A 19,816-nucleotide genomic window follows, 5' to 3' on the forward strand; every position below is an offset into this window, starting at 1 on the left:
GGGCCCTGCTGTGTGAGTTCAGGGTCTCAGCTTTACACCAGCCATGATCAGTTCAGTCACACACAGTCAGATACTGAGGGGCCATTCCATACCAACTGAATCCTAAAAGTGACCCCTGAGCCAGAAGGCCTCCTAGATCAACGTCTAAGTGCCTCCCAGCCGATGGGTGCGGTAGCTCCACATGTTTTCAGAGGGACTTAGGGGCGGGAGTGCGTGCATGCTCAGTCATGTCCAACTCTTTATGACCTCATGGACCCCACCAGGCTCCTCTGCCCAGATTTTCCAAATAAGAATAATGGAGTGGGTTGCCATTTCCTCCTCTAGGGGAATCTTCCTGACAAACACTGTAAAACAGCTGCAGAGTTTATTATTAGAGACACAGCACAAGGTATGGAAGAGCACACAAAGAAACAGTTTATTTAAGTCAGAAGCAGGGCAGAAATAGACACTAGAGAGCAGTGCGGTAAAAAGGTGATTTGAATCTCTTATGTAAGACAGTTCTTCCTGGTGTTTTTGGTGAGTGTGAGGACTCACTGGTGATTTGAAGGGAGGTTCAGCCAATGTTGGTTTTGCTCTTTTTAGGTGGCGCAGTGTAAAGAATCCGCCTGCCAGTGCAGGAGGCACAGGTTCTATTTCTGGGTCGGGGAGGATCCTCTGGAGTAGGAAATGACAACCTACCCCATTATTGCCTGGAGAATCCCCTGGATAGAGGAGCCTGGTGGGCTACAGTCCTTGGGGTTGCAAAGAGTTGGATATGACTGAGCACACACACTAACCAGTGTCTATAGAGGAAAGAACCTGTGGAAATAAGAGTTACTATTTCCCAAACACTATTGGGTAATGAGTTTTGCAGAGAATATTTCATTTAACTCTCACCACCACCTGGTGAAGTGGGTGTGGCTACTTCTGTTTGGTAGACAGGAAACCGAGGCTACGGGAGATTAAGGGATTTGCCTGAGGCTTCCACAGAGCCTGGTGTCGGGTGCCTGCCCCCTCAGGGAGGCTGCCTCCGTACTAGAGTGCAGGTTACCTCTCTCCAGGAGCCAGGAAGCTCTGGATACCAGGAGATGGAGGCCAGTCCAAAGGTTTCACACACCTTTCTTCTAAATCAGTGCAGCTGTTAACATCCACTTTTCCCCCTCCTGCTTTCATCGCTCTGGCTAGAAGCTGGGAACTTTTTGATAACAAAAAAACAGTGAGGCCTTGCAGACCCCTTGATTTGTGGGGAATAAGAAAGGTTATTTGCCTCTGTATCTGTATAGGCTCATTCCTAAAAGGGGAGGGGGATTAATTTATTTTTATGACTTTCTCTAGGGCAGTAATTGTATGTTTACAGGAAATCTGATTATAACTTGCATGTGTGTGCTCGGTCGTGTCTGACTCTTTGCAACCCCATGGACTGCCGCCCGCCAGGCTTCTCTGTCCATGGAATTTCCCAGGTAAGGATACTGGAGCGGGTTGCCATTTCCTACTCCAGGGTATCTTCCCGACCAAGGGATGGAACCCGCATCTCTTGAGTCTCCTGTGTTGCCGGGTGGCTTCTTCACCACTGTGCCACCTGGGAAGCTCCATGTTTCACCTTAATTGGGATACAATGGCACAGGGGTTTTCCTAATCAGTGGAAGCATAGGGATCAAGAAGACAAGCGAGCAGTGTTCCTAAACATAGGAGCTTGCAGCAGGGGAGTGTGGAGGGTGCTCATCTTCCTTGGTGAGCTGTGTTCACCTTTCCAGAAAGGACACAGTGAGTTCGACATACCGGTGAGAAAGTCATTGGCCCCAAATAAGCATTTCCTCCAGAATTTTTCCATAAAAAATAAGGATTTGAATTTGGGAGCATCTAACTCCAAGACCCAGAATAACCTGACCAGGCGCACATTTCTGAAGGATTTGAGTTATGCTGAAGGTAAATGTCAGAGTGAGACTCTAACAGTTGATTGATAGTTAACTGTTGGTGCAGTTAATTTCAATCCTTTTCCTGCTCCAGTCAAGCCCATGAAGGAGGTATAGCAGCCAAAGTGAAGTAGGCGTGGAGACCAGAAAGTCCCTGTTTTCATTTGGCATCACATGAATGCACCTCATCTAGGAGGGGAAATGTTGGGAAAGGCTTTAAAATAGGCCTCTTGATGGTGGGTGACTTGTGGGCCTGGATCCAGAGGTACAGATGCACCTCTGGATCTCAGGTGGAGAGGATGCGACCCTCTGTCATCCACAGCTTTGCCAGTGGTCCTATTCTCGGCCCATGGCAGGGAGACCACCTGGGAATGGTCAGGTGGGACAAATGGGGATCTTTTCCCCATGGTCCTGGCATGAGGGGTTTAATCAGAATCATGTCTGTGGATGAGTGCAGAGGCCCTCCTGCAGACACTGCAGAAGGCACCAAAGTCAGTGTGGGGTGCAAACAGGCAGAGCAGTAGGAGAGTAAGTTAGAAACTGCAAAAGAGGGCCTTCCTGGTGGTCCAGTGGTTAGGACTTCGCCTTCCAGTGCAGGCAGGGGCCACGGTTCCATCCCTAGTTAGGGAGCTACATCCCACATGCCTTGGGGCCCAAAACAAAACAAAAGCAAAAGCAATGCTGTAACAAATTCAACAAAGACTTTAAAAATAGTCCACTTCAAAAAACATTTTTTTGTTTCTAAATCTTTAAAAGAAAACCTGTGAAAGAGAAGTCACAGCTGCCAAAGGTGACCTTGCTGTCCCTGGCTGGGTATTCACAGTCCTCCCAGTGCTTGTTTGCACGGGTAAGTGGGGCCCTGCAGAGGCCCCGGGTCCATGCTGCCTAGAATGACCAGGAGCCACCAGGGACCTGTGGAAAGCAGGAAGCGGCCCTCCTGTGTGGCCAGCTCTTGGCTGTGAGAGGTACTTGCCGCACAGTTGTTCGCTCTGGGCCTTCGAGATGAGGTGAGTGCTTATGTCTTCTACTCCTTTTTGGAGAAGATGACACGGACCAACAGAAGAGTCCACTACTTCCATCTTCTAATGAATTTTTTTCTTATATGACTCCCCTAAGGCTTCAACTTCTCAAAGCATTGCCTTGTCATCAAGGCTTCCTAAGTGAGCTTAAATTGAGAAATGCCAAATGAATTGGTATGTAATTATCTCTGAAAATAAGCCTGTTGCAAAGATAAATCCGGATCATGGAGTCCCATTATCTCTTCGTCTCCCTGGCAGCACAGTGCATTGTCCCTTCAGGAAGAATCAAACTGGGTGAATTTTAATAGTAATTGCATCTTAAGTTGAAAACTCACCCAGAACTGGCCTCTGCTGCTATCTTAGTAGGGTTCCTTTGCCTCTGTTCTGAGACTCCACGCTTCTGTCACCAACATTACAATTTGAATGAAGAGATGAATAGAAATTTACTGAGCACCCATTACGTGCGATTCTCTTTCAAATCAGCCTGGGAGGGAAACAGTACTGTTTTTCACTTTACAGACAAGACAATAAAGGTTCGAAAAGGTTACTCCTGGTGGATAACAGAGGCAGAATTAGAAATGAGGTCCCTTTATCTCTGAGTCATTTGTTTTTCTGCCACAGTCTGCTGTGTCTGAAAACTTGCTGATCACCTACTTGGTCCCTGGTGCCAATGCCATGTATTTTCATGTTCATTATCTCATAAAACCCATCTTCCTAGTACTCAGTGACATAGGTGCTTATTTTACTGGTGACATAAAACCTAAGTTCAAATATATGATATAACTTGCTCAAGTTACACGGCTTCCCAGGTGGCGCTAGTGGTAAAGAACCCGCCTGCCAGTGCAGGAGACAAGATGTGTGGGTTCCATCCCTGTGGGAAGATCCCCTGGAGGAGGGAATGGCACCCCACTCCAGTATTCTTGCCTGGAGAATCCCATGGACAGAGGAGCCTGGGGGGCTACAGTCCCTGGGGTCACAAAGAGCCACAACTGAAGTGACTTAGCATGCAAGCACACAGGCTCAAGTTCCGTAGAGGGCAGTCTCTGTGGTCTCTTTAAGGAGTCTCTTCATTGGAAGGGCTGGGAGAAGATGGCTGTTTCACTTTGGACAAAAAAGTTTGTCCTTTTGAATGACTGAAGCTGTAAGTCACACCAGTGGAGGTGGGCTGTATATAGAAAAAGGACTGGTCTTGTCCTAACCAGCCGCCCATTCCTAAGGAGATGGTGGGTGAATTACATTCACAGAGGACAGTGGCTAGCTATAGAGCACTTCTATTACTAACCCGAATACCTGGTGTAGAATCCTTGAGGTCAGGGCTGGACTGGGCAGAGGTTTCCTTTTGCCCAGAGGCAGGAGGGAGAACAAGCCACAGAGAGATTCTCTTGTTAAGGTCTTCTACGAAGGTGGCCAGCTTCAAGGGAGTCAGAGTTAGAAAATAGAAAAAGAGAAACAGCCAAGCTTCCTTTCAAGAGAGAGAAGCCACTGGGCTCCTGACTGTGTGGAAAGGGCGTGGCCAAAGACAGAAAATGGCCCCATGATTCTGAATGGAATGTCTGCTCTGTATAGTGAGTTCAAATGCTGTTTATCTGTTTGTGTATCAGCCTGAGTATTTAACATAGTTATGCATGTTGGCATTCTTCATAACTCAGCTTGGTCCCAACCTTTGATGCCTGTGCTGCTAATGAGGTGATATGAAATCACAGAGGTGTGCTTCTGGTCTTCTTTCTTCAGGCTTGGTTTAGAGAGAGGGACAACAGCTAAAGAAGCCTTAGACGTCATCATCGCCTTGTTGGAAGAACATGGACAGGGTGGGAATTATTATGAAGATGCAAACTCCTGCCACAGCTTCCAAAGTGCATATCTGATCGTGGACCGTGAGGAGGCCTGGGTGCTGGAGACTGTAGGGAAGTACTGGGCTGCAGAGAAAATCACAGGTGAGTGGGGGTGGCTGGTGGGGAGTTTCAAGGCCAGGAAGAGCTAAGGCCATGGTGCCTGGACTTAAGACCCTCTCAGTGCTACATCCGCAGGCTCTAACATGCTCCTCATTTCTGGGCACCCAGATGCACACATATTTGCACGTACATGGCATTATTTTAAAACAATTCATTATCGGGAATTCCCTGGTGGTCCAGTGGTTGGAACTCCATTCTGTCATTGCCAGGTACCTAGGTTCAGTCCCGGGTTAGGTTACTAAGATCCTATAAGCCTCACAGTGTGGCCTAAATAAATAAATAATTCATTATCAGGGTCACTGTGTTTTTCTAAATGTTGGGGCCTGAAAAAATCTGAATGAAGAAGTACCATATTTTAAAATAAAAAAAAACAAACATACATATAGATTTGAGCAGAGGGTAGTAGTTAAGCGAGACTAACCTGGTGAGGAGAAATGTCCGGAGCTGTGACATTCGTGAGTCTTGTTAGCAGCACAGAGCCTCTTTCAAAGAACCTTTCACTTTTCTCGTGGGTAGTAAATGCTTGGGGTTTAGTTTGTCAGGTTAAGTGACTCACTCATTGAAAACGTGATAAAACATGTCAGGGCTGCTCAAACCTGCTGCTGCTGCTAAGTCGCGTCAGTGGTGTCCGACTCTGTGCGACCCCATAGACAGCAGCCCACCAGGCTCTGCTGTCCCTGGGATTCTCCAGGCAAGACGCTCAGACCTTCTAGGAGATCTTAAAAGAAGACCAAGGACCTTATGTTTCTCTCTTCAGAAATGAAATTGATTCCTCCATATAGTTAGAGTCAAGTTGCAGGGGAGAGCTGCCCTGTAATGTCCATTTCTTGATAAAGTCTTTATAAGTCTATTTCTAAATAGCTGGACTTTGTACTCTTTACAGAGGGAGTCAAGTGTATTTGCAATCAGCTTTCGCTCACGACTAAAATCGACGCAGAGCATCCGGAACTCAGGAGTTATGCTCAGAGTCAAGGTTGGTGGACGGGAGAAGATGAGTTTAATTTCTCTGAAGTTTTTTCTCCAGCTGATGACCATCTAACCTGCTGTTCAGGCAGAGACACCTTAGAAAAGCAAGAAGGTGAGTTGGGGTGTTCCTTACAGTTCTCTCTCGCATACCGTTTGTCTTGCAGCTGTTTCAGAGACCTTGTTTGAACTTAGGAGAATAAGCAAAGAGGAAAAGTGGAGAACAGACCTTGTCCTGTATACAGAAACTGACTTGTGCTAAAGTCCTTGCTGTGCGGTCATATGACCACAACTTGTATTTATTTTTACATGACGCTTTTTTATCCACGGATATTTCCTGCTCCCATTTCTCCTTTAAATGCTGATGTCACTATGCTTGTCTTTGAAACACTTAGTGCAGCTTTGCTTATACCTCAGCATTTGTACATTTGATGTATCTCCTCTGTATATCTTCCTGTTCCATTTGCCTGCTGAGTCTTGCCATCAGGGGTGCTATCTTTTATTCACCTTAGGATCCCCTTGTGATGCCTGTTATGGCTCTTTGTTCCATGAACACTTGTTGAGTCAAATTGTTGAATTCCTTTCATGAGCCCTCTATTTCCCACCCGATATTGACTTAGCCAGAATCCATTTTTAGGTAAATGTGGTGACTGGTAGCTTGTTACTTTTGTGCCTGAGTGGAAAACCCTTCCCTATAAACCACAATGGCCACATTTTATATTTGCTGGTGAGACGTGTGTTTTGTGAGTCAAGCCTTTGGTGATTTAGAATAGGAGTTGACCTGTTGGTAGATGCCTGTTTTTTTTTTAAGATGCCTGATTTGTAAATAAAATTTCCCTGGAACCCAGCCGCACCTGTTTATTTTCCTATTGTTTATGACCTCTTCCATGCCGTGTGGCAGAGTTGAGCAGTTGTGACAAGTCCAGCAGACATTATAGGGCCCGTGTCTGTGTGTGTGTATGTGTCTGTGCTCAGTCATGTCCAGCTCTTTGCGACCCCACGGACTGTAGCCTGGCAGGCTCCTCTGTCCATGGGATTCTCCAGGCAAGAATACTGGAGTGGGGTTACCATTTCGTCTTCTAGGGGATCTTCCTGGCCAAGGGATTGGGCACGCGTCTCATGAGTCTCCTGCACTGGCAGGCAGATTCTTTACCACTGAGCCATCTGGGAAGCCCTCTAGGACCCGTAAGGCTAAACTGTTTCCTGTCTGGTTCTTAAAGAAAAAATTGGCTGACTCTTAATCTAGAAGAACACTTTAGGACTTTCGCTATAAATTTTATTAATATATTCTGGGTAGAAAGGTAAGAAAGTATTTAAAAATGAGAATCTTATAAAAAACTACAGTTTTTAATTGAAAAAATCTATCTTGGTGAAAGTATAATATATAACACCAGTTGTAAAGTAGTCCTGCCTAAAATATCAAACATTGACCTGATGCAGCTTCTGGATCTAGCTACTAGTTTGCCAGAAATTGAGAGGATGGAGGAGAATATTAATAACACCATCTGCAAAGTGCAGCTTAAAAAGTCCAGAGTATGGGAGACTCAGGAGAAATGGCCGAGCAAATAAAATGCAAGGGGGGGAAAATGAGAGGCAGTGGTTAAAAGAGTTTTAAGAGACATTATCAATCTGTCAGATCCTGGTTTAAATCAATAGATTCATTTATGAGACAGGGAGGAAGTTTGAACACTGGATAGTTGAAGAACGTGGGGACTTGTCGTTAATATTTTTAGGTGCAATGTATTATTATCCATGGAGATATTTACAAAGAGGATATGAGTTGTGGTAGCAAAGTTTAAGGTACCTTTTCCCCATGTGTTGCTTTGATTTGATCTTTATGAATACAGATTGAAAAAATACCATTTTAATGAATTACCAACAGAGGGAGAAAGTGAAGAACCAGAATTCTATGTAGGGAAAGATTTGTTAGTCTGTTTATCTGAAGTCAGAGCCAATAATCCTTATGGTTCTCAATATTTGAAAGACTTCTCTGTGTATATTTCCCACTGTGGAGAGGTCATTCCCTAGATAGAATACTAACTCTAACCAGCAGGATTATACCAGAGAGCTCGCTTGGTGCTCTGCATGGATGGTATACTTATGAATATCATTCTGTTGCATATGGTACTAGTTGAGGAATTGCTAAGTGCTGTAACAAAAAGACCCCAAAATAATGTGGTTTAAAAAAAGGCACCTTTATTTTTCTCTCCTAGTCCAAATGTGTATAGACAGTCCAGGGTGGGTGGGTTACTTTACCTCAACATGTGACTTGCTTTCGTGGTCCACTCACTGGCATCTCCCAGCCAGCAGGAAAGGAGGGAAAAGAATGAAGGGCAAGCATTCCTTTTTATGGATGTGATGGGCGAGTTGCACACATCATTTCTGCTTACCTCTCATTGGTCAAGATCTATCCTGTGACCACACCTAAAGTAGGGCTATTCTGTTCCCAGCTGTAATTTCAGGGGTTCTGTTACTCAAAAGGAAAATAACTAATGGATTTTGGTTAGCCGCTTGCCTCCTCCCTCTCTTTTTTCTTTGCAGAAAGCATCACTGTGCAGACCATGATTGATGTCCTACGGGACAAAGCCAGTGGAGTCTGCGTGGATTCTGAGTCTTTCCTCACCACAGCCAGCATCGTGTCGGTCCTGCCTCAGAGCAGAAGCTCGCCATGCGTCCACTACTTCACCGGGACCCCAGATCCTTCCAGGTTTGTCCAAGACATAGTCACACAGCTGGCAAGTGTGTGCGTCCCCTGAGAGCTCACCCAGTAATCAAACCCTGAGTTCCTGCCCTTCCCTATATAGTCACATTTTTCAGTATCGCCATGACCAGTGCCGTACAAGAGCTGTGAAAAAGGGAAGTTCTTGGCTTTTATCACATAGTGTTCATCACAATCATGGAGGCAAATTGTTTTAAATTCAACATTTATTAATATATATTATGGGCCAGGCATTGTGTGCTGTATATGTGATGCAAAGATAGATAAAACTCAGTGAGACAGAAGAGATAACAGGAAAGCTCAGGATTGATCAGAAGCACCAGTTGCTATGAGTTAGAGAACAAAATGACCCAGAGATAAGGTACATTGCAGCCACTTCAAGGGCACTGGCCTCTTCTCTAAGACATTGTGGTTTAGGGCATTGCTTCCTGCCCACACACCTCAGCAAAGGGCTTGTGGCCTCTAGAATAAACCACTTGAAGTTGAATGCCACCTCTGTCACTTAGTGTTAATAGCCAGTAAGTCCCTTAACCTCTCTAAGCTTGTGCCTGTCCTATACAATGGGCATAATCCCAGACTGTACTTTTTTATGCTTGTTGGGAGGATTAAATGAGATAATCCAAGTAAATGCATAACAGGTTTAGCTGTTATTTTAGACTATCTCTGGTCTGCCTGGCAGACAGCAGCCCTTCTCAGTAACTTTCAGTCCTGCACACCAAGATCATGCCATTGGTAACTTAGACACAACCATCGTGACTTCTAAATGATCAGAATCACTTGAGGGGAGTTTTTGAAAAATACAGATGCCTTAACCCAAACCTTTTGTGTCAGGAATTTTAAGGTGGGCTTAGGAGTCTGTCCAGTAAGTCTGATTCCTCAGGCTCTAGAAGACTGCCCATTCCAGCAGGATCTCTGGTACTTTTCACATGTTCCATTGGCTGATCATCATTTGAGTATCGGGTGTCAAACCTTTGACTCTGCTACCAGGGAATCTGTAGCTGTTTGATTTCATTCCCTTTCCAGCTGAAAATACTTCCTCTCCTCTTGTTGTTTTAGGAATACAGGCAATGGCAGTGCCCAGCTAGGGACTGTCTTAGATGACTCAGGGGAGAAGCCAAGTTCCTTCCCTGACTCTTTGGCCTCCCTGTCCCAATATAAGTAGATCTTTCTAGCAGGACCTATTAAATCCTGTATAAACTATCCTTAGTCTTTCATTCACTAATTTATTCATTCAGTAAGCACTTGTTAGGTACCTGCTGTGTACCAAATATTATGCTCATTGCGTGCTAGAGACTAACTGTTGACAAGATAAGAGGTGGCACAAAGAAGGCAGTGAAGGCGAAACTTCACAGAGGAAGAACTCTTGAGCACTGGTGTCGTGAGAGGAGGGGTTTGTTAGGTGCTGAAAGCAGGAATGACATTCTGGGTGGGAGGGAACAGCATGTGCCAAGGCACAGAGGCATGAGCCAGCACGGCACCCCTTGCAGCTGTGCATCCTTTTATAGTTTGAGTTTCCATCCGTCTCCCCACTCCCCCAGTACCTCCCAAGCCCAGCCTGGGCCCTCTGCTGGCCTCTAGCCAGGAGCCTCACCCACTCAGCAGTATTCCAGGCAGCCTCTCAGGACACGCCTCTTGTTTGACTCTTTCTCTTGATTTGATCTCCCAGTTAGGAATGCCTGGTTCTGTGACCCCACTCCCACCCCCCTTTTCGGTCGATCAGATCTGGGGCTCGTCCTTCCTCTCCTGTGTGGATGCTGACCTTGCTTGCTGGTGGCTTTTGTGAGCACTCTGTGCTGGCCCACAGGGATACGTATAGGCTTTCAGAGTCTGTCTGGAACATCCTGTCAAGGTCTTTAGACATTGTTCTTTCCGGAAAGGAGCCTTTGAAGGAGCGGGTTGAGCTGAAGAGCGACCACAACAGCCCCCTTGGTTCCTGACTTCTCAGACACCTGCTCCAGCTGTGCTTAGAAGAGAGCCTTGTGGTACCCGGATGTGAAGATAAAGTAATTCTGATTCCTAGGCTATAGGACACAGTCCAGTGCACTTCTAAAAATGCACTGAAAAATAGCTTTCTAATATCTAAAAGTGAAAATTTCAAGTAATTTTAAAAGAAAATTATTCATGGTTAAATTAATTGAAAAGACCTTAAAGGCTATTAAGGGCTTCCTGGAAGACATTCATTTTTATCATCTATGGTTAAATGAACTACATTGCCTACTGTGACTACAGAACTGTCATAAAATTTTTTTCTGCTCTTCAACATTTCAATGTTTCTTTGTAATTGGGCATCCTCACTATTTTATATTTTGTCAGCAGGGAGCATAATTACCTACTCTTGGGTTTTAGGTAATAAAATTAGGGAAATTTTAGCCAGCTTCTGCTAATGCTACAAACATTAGAGAGATGTTTGCAGGAAATAGTTTCAGAGCTGTGGCCTTGCAGAAGATTATGCTCAAAGAAGACTGTTATTTATCCTCCCAATTAATGTTAGAAACCGATGGACACGATCTTACTGTTGTTCTGTCTGCTTCAGCACTTCTTGGCTCTTTGCTCACTATATTAATTATAGATCCTTTTCTCAAAATAGCTTGTTCTCATAGTCCCCTTTTTTCTTCCTCCTTACCTCCTTTCTCTCCCTCCTGATTTGTACCAGGTATTATGTAAGTTTAAGAGTTGGAAGCAGATACAAAAGCCAGAGTTTGAGAGATAGAGGGAGATGAAGAACTTTAATTTTATTGAGTAGGCAAATTCCATCATGTAATATATTCTGATGAGTCAGCTGGTGCCTCGATCTTCCATACAGTGACACTGATTGGCTCTAGTGCACCAGTTCTAACCATTTGCTTCGTGGAAGCCAGTATCTGTTAAAGCTTCATGGGTATGAAGGATGGGGAAGGGAAAGAGCAGAGAGGTAGCTTTGCATTTTGAGACAGTGTAATTTCCAGGTTCCATTGCTGTGTTGGAGTTTGTGAGAGCTGATGATGTCATGTCTGCCCAACCTGTGTTCAGTAATGTCACATGGGTAGCTTGAGAGGGGCCCAGGTGAGTGTGTTTGCACTGTGGAAGTCAGCAGACACTATGAATTAGGGCTTATTGCTTCTACTTCTTAGAAGCTCTCACATCTGAGAAAACACAAATATTCAAGATACAGGAGGATAAACCAAGTGGAGGGAAGAATTAAAAGTATTTTCATTTTAAATATTAGAAGGCTGTTTCCCAACCCATTCCTTTAACTGCATTAGGCCATGTAATTCAGCCTGGAAAATAGGGAGGAAGTTCTAGGAAAAGAGGGTCTTTGACCCACTTTATGGCAGGGAACTGGAGAGATGCAAGGGATACCGGGTGTGTGTGTGTGTGGTGTTTGGAGATATGCAAGGGATACCGGGGTGTGTGTGTGTGTGTGTGTGTGTGTGTGTGTGTGTGTGTGTGTGTGCGTGCGTGTGTGTGTGTGTGATGCAAGGGATATGGGTGGGTGTGTGGGTGTGGGTGTGTGTGTGTGAGATGCAAGGGATACGAGGGGTGTGTGTGTGTGTGTGAGATGCAAGGGGTACGGGTGTGTGTGTGTGTGTGTGTGTGAGATGCAAGGGATACGAGGGGTGTGTGTGTGTGTGTGTGTGAGATGCAAGGGGTACAGGTGTGTGTGTGTGTGTGTGTGTGTGTGAGATGCAAGGGGTACGGGTGTGTGTGTGTGTGTGTGTGATGCAAGGGATACAGGTGTGTGTGTGTGTGTGTGTGTGTGTGTGTGTGTGTGTGTGTGTGTGGTGTTTGCTTCCTCTTCTCCCAGGTACTAGGCTTGAGAGTCTGCGTTGCATCAGTTGAGACTGTCTCATCTGGTTAATTCAAATGTCAGTGACAAGTGGAACCTTTTCATTATTGGAGATAATGTTATAGACACTGTGGTTTATATAAATACAGGGCCGCAGCCTGCATGGACGACACCCAGCTGACGACCTTGTGTAAAACAGCCCTCCCTTTGATTTCATTCCTAACTCTGGCAACAGTATCTTTTTCCTCTCTCCCACCCCACGGTTTTGACTTTTCACAACCTCGCAGGGTATCTGGATCCAGTCCAAAGGGTGTCCCAGGCTCCAGAAGTACTAGTTTTCTTTCCCTCTAAATGGAAACGCCCTTCACAGATAGGTTCTACTCTTAGCCAGTGGCTTTAGCTATGTATGTGATTTAAGTGATTCACAGCCAAGCTGGGATGACCCATGGATGAACCATTCAGAGGGACACATGAAATTGAGGGAAACTGGTTCTTCCAGGCCCATATCAGATTGGTTTAAAGTTTAGCAGATTCATCCAAGCAGGGCCCTTTGTGCTGCTGTTTTTGTGCGAGCAGATCCACCAGGGACTCTGGGGCGGAAGTTAAGCCCATCACTCTGGGAGTTTCTGCATCATTGGTAAGAACACGGCCATGTTTTAAGTAAGAAATGTGAGCTGGCTAGTCATACTAGAGGTCTGTGTCAGAGTCAGCCATGAACCGCTCTTGGGGTGTTCAGTATGAGTGATGAACTGGGCCCCACCGTGGCTGGGTGTGCCGGGAGGGGTTGTCATGACCCACATGGCAGTTCAGCTTTGCCGCTGGCTAGATATATGGCCTTGATCAGTCATTTCATCTCTCTGAACATACATTCATTCAAGTGTCATTTAAGAAGCTACCATCTGAGGTTCACTTTTGGGAAAATGTCAGAGTATCTTCTCACCTACTTGTATTTGTAATGTCATTTTCTGTAATGTTCGGTAAGAAATCAAAACATTTGGAAACCACTGAGTTTTCCATGTTGCCCTTTTCTGGATCTATAGACATAAGTGATCAGGTTGGAATTATAGATAATTCCCACATTCTGGTATATTATTGCAGTTTATTATGGCAATAATTTTATTTATTCAGTCTCAAAAAAGAATCTCCCTTTAACCATTTGACGGTAAAATAATCCAGCTGCCAGTGCAGGAGCCTCAGGTTCAGTCTTTGGGTCAGAAAGATCCCCTGGAGGAGGAAATGGCAACCCACTCCAGTATTCTTAACCTGGAAAATCCCATGGACAGAGGATCCTGGCAGGCTACAGTTCATGGGGTCACTAAGAGTTGACACGGCCAAGTGAGCACAACTACCTGACGAATACATACTTCATGTTTTTAGCAGCTGAGGATGCTGAGTTCCTTATAGACTTTGGAAAAAAAATTGGAGGACTTTGGCTGCTTTAGAATATTACAGAAACCTCATCATATTATTAACTTACTTATTTTTAAAGTTAAAATGGATGGATGGGAGGGATAAACATATAGTCCCTCTTGTCTTACAAATGCCACCAGACACTCTCTCACTGATGTTAAACTAACCTCCGCATGCCAATGAGTGTGGACCGGCTTGAGGCTCCATCAGGCAGGGGGTTTTGACTTTTTTCTTTTCTTTTTTTTTTTTAACTCTGCTGTTATCTTGTGTACTGGGTGCAGAAGACCACAACTGTGCTTACCATGAACTTCTTGAAAGCACAGGTTCATAAGCCTCATGATGTAGAAAGAGAAATAGCACAATAGCTTTAGCAGCTGAAAGGGAGAGATCATCGCAGCCCATTGAGAGACAGAGGGGAAAAATGATGGGCCCCACAGCTGGTCAGAGGTCAAGAGGGGACACAGACCCATATTCGGAGTCCAGCCTAATTCCTGGCCCTGCTGTGGTGAGGCAGGCAGACCTGGGCAGTTGCTCAGGAGGACCTGGTGCCATGGTTCTCCCCATGGGGCCAGTTTCAGGATGGTCCTGAGCCGCATAGTAAGTAAAGCACCAAGTTCCAAAAATTAAATGACAGGCTTGCCTGTGAAACCTGACTCTCACTAGGACTTTGGAGAGGTGGAAAAGAGAGGTTCCGTTTGGGGGATTGTATGGGATACAGAAGTGAGCACCGGCTGTGTGGCCTGGGGCCATGTGAAGTGGGAGAACCGCTGTCCCAAGGGGTCTCCTTGGCAGCCCAGGCTCAGCAGCTCTGCTGGACACTGCTGATCCTCTGACTCACCATGGTTGAGCCTGCCCCAGCCTCACCGCCAAGTCCAAGCTCAAGCCCATGGGAGCCCTGGCTCTGACCCCTCTCGGTGCAATGCCAGGCCTAGGGAGGAGGTGTGAACTATGCAGGCTCTGGGCTGCAGGGTCTCAGGAGATCTCAGTGCAGGCCAAGGAGGCTGCAGGAGGCTTCTAGTCTGCTAGAAGACAGTGTGCGCACTGACTTTTCAGGAAACCCCGAGGGCTGTCAGGCCCAGAAGGGTAGGACGTTTGCCTGCTGTGAAGCTGCTGTGTTGTCTGAAACCAGAGGTGCCCGGAGGCAGTTAGTTCTGGATATCTCTCTGCTGGACTCTCCCTTACCACCACCTCTTCTATCCCTCCCCATCCATTACCCTCTTCCAGTAAACCCTCAAAATACCCTCAACTAAATGACCAGTTGGAGAATTCAACTCCATGGGATCAAAATTCTGTAGACATTTAAAATTTTTGCATTATTTCCTTCCACTTTCAGCAGTCACCCACTTGACATTCAGGAGGAAGGAAGAGAAGTGCTGCATTTTCAGGAGGCAGTCACAAGTGGTAGTGAGTGTTCCCTCTGTACAAGGTAGCTCCTGGTTTCTCAAGGAGGGAAGGATTTTGGGAGGATGTGGCCTTGTGGAATTAGGCCCAGCCCATGTGCCTGTGCCTCATACTTCTTGGTGGGCAGAGCCAGTTTCCTGTATGTGTTTGCATCACTTGCAGAGACCAGCACTTAACCAGTCCCACCCACTTTACCTGGTGGCCTCCCTGGCGGCTCAGACAGTAAAGAATCTGCCTGCAATGCAGGAGACTCGGGTTCGATCCCTGGGTCAGGAAGATTCCCTGGAGAAGGGCATGGCAACCCTCTCCAGTATTCTTGCCTGGAGAATCCCATGGACAGAGGAGCCTGACAGGATACCGTCCATGGGGTCACAAAGAGTTGGACACAACTGAGCAACTAAACTTGTTTTCACCCACTTCATAAGCTTAGGGTGCAGCTGCTTTCAGTATTCAAATGAAATTAACACGAGCGGGATCTTTCATGCTGTGATCACGGTCTTTCTCTCACCTGAGTCCTTTTCCCTTGATAACCTCAGGGAACTAATCTGAGGGTTCGCTGCTGGTTACTGTTGTCTTTGGTTATGCTCCTTAGACCTGGATGTCATCAGTCTCCTGGGGACATTAACAAGCAGGTTCTAGTCAGCAGGATGGGGGTGGGGCCTGAGAGTGATACTGATGCTCAAGTCCAAGGACACAGGTTGGGTGCAAGGGTCATGGGTTCCCAGCGCTTTGCAGATGGTTGTGTATGTGAAAATGTGTGGCGCACTGGATAGCCCAGGGACCTCGGGGTTCAGGGATTCAACTTCCCAGCTCACTTCTCACCCATTGGAGGCACAGAGTGGGTCAAGGTGCACTAAGTTAAGAGGACAGAGAATAACCCCAATTGAAGCCATACACTTGTCTCATTCTCTCTGATTGTTTTTGCAGGTGCCCCCATGGTGTGATTGAACACAGGCCACCCTCGGGGCCCAGAGGTGCCATGCTCCCCCGGAACACTGCTTTGATCGAGCTGTGTTCTTTCTGGGTGCAGAGCTGGGAGAGTAAAGCTCTCTCCCTGCTGTTTCAGTCAGCTGTGCTCGCCACAGACCCCATCGGCCTAGAATGCCAAGACACAGTTTCTTAGATACCCAGCTGTTTCAGGGTGTGTGCACATTGGGTGTGTTGCTGTGTCCCCAGGTATGCACACATATACACACGCATACATGTGCACACACACATGGGCACTCGCATACAAAACCATGTCCCTCAAGTTACACCCCTTGTGCCAAAAGAGCCGAATCAAAGAGTTCTTGCTTCAGCCGCCTACTATGCCCTCGGCTGCCCTCTCACACAACCAGACTTCTGTTCTCTATGGCGTGCCCTCTCTGGGGCCCTTGGGGTTCTGTTTTGGTCATCTGTCTTCATCTGTGCCCTCCTTGAGTCTGTCAGAGATATTCCAAACATTTTCAAATAAGGTAGAATCTAAAAAAAAAAAGATGAGGTCTCAGACCCTGCCTTTCCAGGGGGCCTTGTTCCACGGTCAATGGTGGCGAAAGACTGACTCACATTGGTGGCCCATTGCACCCTTTCCTCAAAGCACCGTGTATGTTCATGGAGCTGAAAGGAGCTCTCAAAAGACCTTCCCAGAAGAAAGCTAGTCTGTGTCGATGTCTCCTCACTGTAAATAGAGCACTTTGCAACTTATAATCGGCAGTTAGTTTTATTAAAATAATCACTAAAATATGCAGTTGGCACTCTCTCTCGGGAGGCACCCGCCTGCCACCCGCCATGAGCTGACCCCTGGAATGTCTGCTGTCCTCAGGCCCTGAACCTGGTTTGGCTGAAGTGCTCTCCTTTCTCTCCAGGTCCATATTCAAGCCTTTCATCTTTGTCGATGACGTAAAACTCGTCCCCAAAGCACAGTCTCCCTGTTTTGGGGACGACGACCCTGCCAAAAAGGAGCCTCGGTTCCAGGAGAAGCCAGACCGCCGGCACGAGCTGTACAAGGCGCACGAGTGGGCTCGTGCCGTCCTGGAGAGTGACGAGGTGAGCCTGAGTGGGGCCCTGGGCGCGGGTGAGGTCACCAGGAAGGAGACCAGAAAGCGGATAATAAGCTCATCATTTTCCTCCTCTCCAGCTAGTCTGCTTCCACAAACCCAGGCTCCCGAGGCCCTCGCTAGAATGCTTGTGGTAATTGTTCCAGCCAGCCTCTTGAAACCCAGTGAAAGCAAGCCTCCACTTTTGATGTTGTTCAAAATGCAGTGGCCTAAGAATATCCCTCTTTTACTTACTGTCCACCTGGGAATAATAGAAATGTGCAGTACTAGTTGGGAGAACTGGTTTCCTATGGTCAGAAATTGTTCGTATACTTTTGGAGGTAAACAGTTGTATTATGGCAGCACTTTAAAGACGGAATCATAGTTTTGTGGTTTTTTTTTGCAAGTGATTCTTCAAAAAATCCTGGAGATGGTTGGTGGTGATGGTTGCATAACAGTGTGAATGTATTTATGCCACTGAACTGTATGCCTAAAAATGGTTAAAGTGGTAAAATTTAAGTTCTGTATATTTTTTTCATGTAAAAAGTTTTAAAATTAACTGTCAGTTTTAAAATAGTTCTTCAAAGTGCAACCCTCCTTCCTCTACCCAAAACTTTGGTTAATAAAGTAACATCAGTTCAAACAAGAGAAATATTCAATATATGCCCATAGCAGCCGTTAGTGATAGGCTTTCAAGTAAAATCCAAGCCTATATGTTTTTAAAACAATTTTGGCTATGCTGGGTCTTCACTGCACATTTCTCTCTAGTTGTGAAATGTGGGCTCTAGAGTGCAAGCTCAGTAATTGTGGCACACGGGCTTAGTTGCCCCATGACATGTGGGATCTTAGTTCCCTGCCCAGGGATTGAACCTGCGTCCCCTGCACTGGGAGGGGGATTCTCAACCACTGGACCACCAGGGAAGTCCCTCCAGGCTTCTATTTTGCTGACAGAGAAGGAAGGAACATAGTTGTTAGATGCTCATCTGCTTCCCAGGCATTTATTTAACAACTTGTGAAGTTCCATTTTGTCTTGAAAAGAGGGACCTCATATAGGGAATCGGTGCACACATTTTGCATGGACTGGGTAAGCTTATTCTCTTACATCTGGTATAGTGGGCTTTCTAAGAAGGATAAAAAGAAGGACAACATCAACAGTAAATCCAAGGGAGTTCAGAAAGCATCTCGGAGAAAGGTAGTCTCCCTGTTTCTAGACCCTGCTCTTCTGTGCCCCAGAAATGACCATTCTGACATGCAAAAGTCACACAGTTATTCGATATTTGTCCTGCCTGCCAGATGTGTCCCCAGAACTGGAATGCTGCCACTACACTGCACTAGCTCTGTCCAGGGCTGCCTGCCCTGATTGCTGATGGTGCACGCTTTAGGTGGATGACAGTAAGCCCGAGTAGGGGGGAAATGTCACTCCCTGATGCACAGTTTTCTGGTTATTTGGCAAATGAAGGCAGAGGTAGGAAGACCTGTGTGTTCTGAGGCATCCTACACAAAATTTCCAAGAGGTGAGGTAGATGAGGCTGGGTGGACTTTGAAATTTGGAAATGACCATTGGTTTGAGTTAAGGCAGCACTGGGAGATGGTGGATGAATGGTAATACCCATTTCTCTGTTCTGGGAGTAACTGGACAAACGAAAGCTTCTCACTGTCATCCACTGTGAATGAGTGACTCTCACTTGGAAGAAGAGATGTCACCCCTTCAGAAGAAACAGTAAATTGGGGATAGACATGTCATTCACGGATCCATTTATTCATTCAAAAGGCATTGTTGAGAGTGCCTCCTCTGTGCAATGGAGGAACATAGAGATCAGCCTAGTTCTTACTCCCTGGGTGATTGCATCTAACAGGAGACCCAGGCAAGTAGACAGACCGTCACAAGACAGGAAGAGAAGAGCCATGGCAGAAGGAAAGGCATTGGATGGGGAGCCCCGAGGAAGGGCATTCTGATGGTGGGCACGAGCTGACCAAGTGTTGGCAGGGAGCAGGGTGGCCTGTGCAGTGGCAAGGAGTATCATGGGTTGGAGGAAGGCAGCTAATTCAGTCTGGCTGCAGAGAAAGGAGATGCAGGAGGCAGGGCAGGAGGTGAGACAAGCAGGAGCCTTGTGGGCTGCAGAGGGCCTTCCCCACTGTCACTCAGGAGTCTGGATTGCATCCTGAATGCAGCGGGAAGTATTCCGGGCGGAGCAGTGACATCACCACAGTGGCACCCCGTGGCAGTCCCGCAGGAAGCCCACTGAATGGAGTGGGGGTGGGCCCTCAGAGGGCTTTCAGCATCCACTCCAGTGGCCCCGACTCTTTTTGTCCTTCTCAGGAGCAAGGTCAGAAGCTGAGGAAGACGATGCTGGAACTAGAGAAGCAAGGCCTGGAAGCCATGGAGGAAATCCTGACCAGCAGTGACCCCCTGGACCCCACCGAAGTGGGGGATCTCTTCTATGACTGTGTGGACACGGAGATTAAGTTCTTTAAGTGAAGTAAGCGTTCCCTTTCCCCTTCTTATTTAAAATTTCCCACCTTACTAAATTACCAGCAAACAAACCACTCTCCTGTCCAAGTAAAATGAGAAAGTTGAGATGCGTCAAAGTCACAGTCCCCTTGTGTTCTGCCTTGAACCTTACAACGCCGCCCCCTTCTTCTGCAGCGTAGATCCCCTCCTTCTGCAGTGTAACGTGT

General features: G+C 46.5%; 1 protein-coding gene across 1 annotated transcript in view; it reads left to right on the forward strand.

Annotated features, from left to right (window-relative positions):
- Window positions 1–19,816, forward strand: part of SCRN1 (secernin 1) — a 39,811-nt gene extending 19,995 nt beyond the window's left edge. The window contains exons 3-7 of the mRNA XM_052638972.1: window positions 4,643–4,845; window positions 5,747–5,941; window positions 8,368–8,533; window positions 16,967–17,147; window positions 19,458–19,816. Coding sequence (XP_052494932.1) covers window positions 4,643–4,845; window positions 5,747–5,941; window positions 8,368–8,533; window positions 16,967–17,147; window positions 19,458–19,616 — 904 coding nt within the window. The 3' untranslated portion in view covers window positions 19,617–19,816. The remainder of the gene's footprint in view (window positions 1–4,642; window positions 4,846–5,746; window positions 5,942–8,367; window positions 8,534–16,966; window positions 17,148–19,457) is intronic.

This window comes from Budorcas taxicolor, chromosome 4 (genome assembly GCF_023091745.1).
Source record: "Budorcas taxicolor isolate Tak-1 chromosome 4, Takin1.1, whole genome shotgun sequence".
In the NCBI taxonomy this organism is placed as follows: domain Eukaryota; kingdom Metazoa; phylum Chordata; class Mammalia; order Artiodactyla; family Bovidae; genus Budorcas; species Budorcas taxicolor.